Source organism: Papaver somniferum, chromosome 7, assembly GCF_003573695.1.
Source record: "Papaver somniferum cultivar HN1 chromosome 7, ASM357369v1, whole genome shotgun sequence".
In the NCBI taxonomy this organism is placed as follows: domain Eukaryota; kingdom Viridiplantae; phylum Streptophyta; class Magnoliopsida; order Ranunculales; family Papaveraceae; genus Papaver; species Papaver somniferum.
In genome coordinates this window covers 109,898,172-109,903,423 of record NC_039364.1, presented here as the reverse complement: position 1 = coordinate 109,903,423, position 5,252 = coordinate 109,898,172, and the positions used below count along the sequence as shown (strand labels likewise).

Here is a 5,252-nt window from a genome sequence, read left to right as displayed (position 1 = left end):
TTCACTGTTTGTAAACATGACGCTTGCATGAGTGATAAAGTGTCGCTACATGGAGAAAATATACACCCAAAGGGACCATAATAGATTTGGTTTTGCAATGATGAGTGTACCAGTATGGCGGGCCTAAACAACATCAAATTCCACCGGATTTATTTTGTAAGACTATACTTACTCATTTTGGTCCAAGATACCTACAAAAGCCAATATCATGTCGATAGGTTGTTCGAGAAAAACCGAGCAAAAGGACTTCCAAGAATGTTGTAAACTTGTATATCGAAAGAAAAAAAAGGAGGTAGTATACAGTACTTGGTATGGAAAGGATGTCCTACAACATGACAAGGCGCCAAGGCCAATACGAAAGACACCTACACTAAGCTCACGGTCATTTTGGAAGCTTCCTCAAAACCGCATTGGTGATTTTATATGACTCAAGCTGATTATGTTGCTATACTTAAGTAGAATGGAGTAGCAGACGCATGAAAAACCTGTCACATATGTAATTAGATGTTCACATAAACCACACATGTATATACATAGATCTTAAATATAATGCTCCCAGTTTCTGTAGTGTAGTGTATCATTATGCATCTTCCAGTTTATACCTTTCTCCACTTTCTTTGTTACAGAATTAAGACTTGTATACTATCCGTTTATCTTACACACAAAACTTCACACCAAGAATACACGGTTACACTACGCGGCTAGACCATTTCTTTCAGGGCTCAACCTCTTTTTTCTTTCGTTAAAGCTACGGCTAGTCATCAAATAACTTGGCAGACAACATTGTACAGAACTGGCAGCGGATTTCTCTCTCTCGGGTTTGGGATGTCTAGGACTTTTTTCGCTACTGCATAAAGAATTTAGTCCAAACATGTAGGGAGATCTCCTGGGAGTTCTTGGAGTAGCGATATGTTCAAGATTGGCTTGTGCAGACTCTACCTTGCCGTCGGAAGTATTTTGTTTATCTAATCTAGAAACATCGACATCACCCCCAAGATTCTCTTTTAGTAGTTCAGACAGTCTCTTTTTCCTGTCAGTTGGGGATGATTCAGCGCTGAGTTCCTTAGTTCCAATAGAATTGCTCTGAGGGTCAGAAGCGCTGTTGCGAGATGGTGTAAACTCTGCATAGAATAAGTACACAATAACGTCAATGAAATTATTATCAGAAGCAAAAAACTAGAACACTGACACGAGATGTTCTTACCTCCATTGACACTGCGGAAATCATCATCACAATCTGATTCTAACCAAGCTTGAGAATCAAAGAAATTCTCTTCTTTACTGCCTGCAAAGGACCACAAACGTTTTTCAAATGAACCGAGAAAATTTGCTTTCAAGACTGAGTAATTCTAGTTCTTAGCATATTCTATATCTTGAACAAACAATCGAATTCTTCAATCCCAATTGTTGTTGTTCATATATATATATGATCACAGACTATGTTATACAATGATCCAAGTGAACCATTTCGTGCGACCGACAACACAAACTAGAATTGACTTTCAGTTCCCACCTATGACTATTAGGTAGGTTTTAGGCACTGATTAGCTAGATTGTAAAGATAGAAATCTAACTCATTATGTTATGTCACAAACACAATACGAAATAAAATTTTCAAAAACCATGGATTCTTCATATGATTATTAGTCAGTTAGATGATCAAGAACAATGGAACTTTACCTTTCTTCTCTCAATAAAAGCTCCAAAATGTTTATAGCAGCAAGGATATACTTTTATTCGATTAGATTGATATTCCTGGATAAACTCATATTTGGTTTACCCAAGCCATGCCAATAATTCAAAACATAGAAAAATCAAACAGGAAAACAGAGATGATCACTTATTCATACAAGCAAAATTAAGCACACAGTTCAAAACATTCACAGTGACATACAAACTAACAAATGAGTGCATTATTTCGATATAATAAAAATTAATTCATACCGAAGTTCCGAGACTTGAAATCCAAGGCTGATGATGAAATTAACAGATTCTTATCATTGGCTTCAGAAGAATTCTCTGGTAATTGGTATTTCATGATTCTTGATGTTTCTTGATCTTTATGGACTGAAACTACGGAACCCATTTCAACGGGAAAAATATTTATAATGTCCCAGATTGAAAAATATATGTTCAAAAGTATTTGCGTTGAGAGAGATTTTTAGCGAAAGAAAGTAAAGTACAAGTAGGGAGAAAGAACAAGCAGAGAGAGGTTAGTTATGTCTTTTCTGAAAAAAAGGATGATTGAAATAATTATACTATTCTAAATTGATGAGAAAAGCCAAAAAGATAAAGGAAGAAAGAGAGAAAATGGAATTGAAAGTTAAGTAAATTGGGTGATGTTCAAAAAAAAATTGGGTGATGTTTACTGTACACGGGATTGATGAGTGTGGGATCCAAGATCATCAAGTGTGTGTCTCACTCAACACACTGTTGAAGAAACAAACTAGAGCAAAAAGAAAAATCTTGATGAACGCAAGGGACAGCTCCCGCCCATTATAATGAACTTTGATGAGGGAAAAATAGGTGAAATTACGAATCGGGAAAATAAGTAATGGACGTATTTGGTAGCTGCATCAATGAGGCAGTACTGACGCTTTGATGATCAAGAATTAATGAGAAAATATCTATATCTATGATTTGACCATTTGACTGGTCGTTCCCTTGGATGGGCCTATATAAATAATGAGGATTGTAGGAGTGGGGATTTAACTTTGGCCATTCCTCTTATGAATTCATTCATGTTCATAGTCTGCATTGCATTATGGCAAATCATGAATAGAGTTATCCTGTTAGACCTACAATGATATGTAGATATCTTATGGTTATTATTAGTTATAATTAAAATTTAAGTGGTCCTGATTTTGTATGATTTTTTATTCATCGTTTTATCTCCCCATGTGGGATTTTAATTGTTGTAGTAAGGACTTGGGAGTTGAATTTGAGAAAATATACCTACTCTCAAATTGTACAGGATTATCAATCAATTATTGTGTTACAGGTTGCTATAATTAGGTCACTAACCCTTAACAAATTCCATTACATTTGCCAAATAAAATAAAATAAAAATAGTAGTCAATGAGGTCCTTCTTTGAATTCCACTTGAATTTCAATATTGAGGGATCCCTTATCCCTAAATTCACACTATCTCACATTTTTGACGACATCTTTTTTAATAAAATTTATGTGATAGCGTATTTGAAGCTAATATTTCAGGAATATGCTCGTTTCATAAGATTCTACATGCCCACAAAAAATGAGCGAATTTCGAAATACCAACCTCGCCATCTACCGATTTTAATTTTAATGGTTGAAAATTCGTTAATTTTCGACGGTTGATTTTCAAAGTATTAGATGGCGGAGTTATACGTTTCGGAATGTTTCCATTTTTTATGGGTATGTAGATCTTGATAAGAGAAACATACCCCCTAAATGTTAGCTACAAATATGCTAACATTTAGATTTTATAAAAAAATTAGTATCAAACATGTGAGATAGTGGAAAAATAAAGCACAAAAGATATGGGTGTATGTTGAGGGATTTCAAACGGCACATCCGGATTATCTAAGAGGGATGTATTGGATTAGGAGTTACATGGATAATAATGTATGTTGATTTTTTAGGAATCAAGAGGACTTATATAGAACCTAGAAAAGTCCATGGAATTTAACAGACTATATAGGAATTGTTTATTTAGAAAAACAAGGAATATTAAAGATTTCTAATATTTTGATGATGGTATACCTGCGATGGCGGTGGTGGCGGTGCTAGTAGTGCTGGTTGCAATGGTGGTTGTGGTAGCGATGGTGTTGGTTGTGGTGGATGTAGGGATGATCTTGGTGATGTTGGCGGTGGTGGTGATTATGGCGCTGGTGGTGGTAAGGGTAGTACTGGTGGTAGTACTAGTGGCGGCCGTAAGGGTAGTACTAGTGGCGGCGATGTTGGTGGAGGTAGGGATGACTCTGGTGTTGTGCTGGTGGTAGGGGCCACGCTGGTGGTGGTCAGGCAGTGTAGTGGCCGTGGTGGTGCTAGTGGGGCAATTATGGTGGTGGTAATGGTGGCGGAGGCGGTGGTGGAGGTAAGGTTGCTGCGGAAGGTCGTGATTGTAGTGCTGGTGGTGGTGGTGCTATTTTTCAAGCACATATGAAAATCCACTAATTTCCGCAAAAGCCTTGTGGCTTTGGTTGAGATTTGTGGAAAAAAAAAATATTTTACCTTGTAATATCCATAAGATTTCGAAAAATTTTTGGTTCCCTACAAATCCATAAAAGTCTAAACAAATTGGATGCCTCATATTTTTATAGATATCTATGAAACTGAATACCCCGGAAAATTAAGAAATTCAAATAAATCTAAACTGAATATCATGGAAATGTTGGAAATCTTAATTATCCATATAATTCCTGATACACTACATCCATGTTAGGCCTTTAAAAGGACGAGTCCGATTGGTAAATTGTTAAATTTGTCGATTTCCATCCATTATGGATTTGCAAAACCATCAAACTCATTTGGCAAATTAATAAATTTGCTAGTCTGCGAAGCGTGGCAGAGTCCATGCCAAGCGTCCGAGACTAAACTGCTAGGTAAAGATTATGTCGCTCAACGATACAGTCTTTGCCGCTCACCAATTATCAAGTCGCTAACAACTAGTTGTTCCAACGACTGTTATTTGAACTCATATAAATATTTCATCTATATTCATTCTAAATCACACATTTGTAAAAAACGCATTTTAGAATGTTGTTGTTGCTATAGTTTATTTATTTTTCTAGGTAATCAGAATTTACATTTCAACAAAAAGTTAATAGCTAATATTTGAACAAAAGTTTGTCAATGTATCCCTGTATAGTTGTCACCCAAATCTTATTAGTGAGGATCATTGAACATATATATTGTAATTCTTTGTATCACCAGCATTATCTATACAACATATTTAGCGCACTTAGTACTCTAACTCTATTACACATTACTCAGTTACAAGAAAGTTACTAGTTCTTAACACCTCGGAGAGGAGAAAGAGTTTTACTCACTGGTCAGTCAGAAGGGTGTAAATGTAATTCAAAAAAGCCCGTATTTTACTTTCCTATTCAAAAAACCAAGTATTTTACTTTCCATACTCTTCATATATTCGATTCACATCAATTACTCCATGTAAATTTCTTACCTAACACTTTTATTTTGTTCATTATAAACAAAATATCTCCAAATATCTTGTAAATGATGTCGACATAATTATCCATATTGATGAA

General features: G+C 35.5%; 1 protein-coding gene across 1 annotated transcript; it reads right to left on the bottom strand.

The window, feature by feature from the left end:
* Window positions 1-477: 477 nt before the first annotated feature.
* Window positions 478-2,311, bottom strand: LOC113298101 (uncharacterized protein At3g27210-like). Its single transcript, XM_026546773.1, has 3 exons — window positions 1,945-2,311; window positions 1,205-1,285; window positions 478-1,121 (listed from the first exon to the last, which is right to left on the bottom strand). The coding sequence occupies exons 1-3, from the start codon at window positions 2,084-2,086 to the stop codon at window positions 694-696; spliced, it is 651 nt and encodes a 216-aa protein (XP_026402558.1). The 5' UTR covers window positions 2,087-2,311; the 3' UTR covers window positions 478-693.
* Window positions 2,312-5,252: the final 2,941 nt, after the last annotated feature.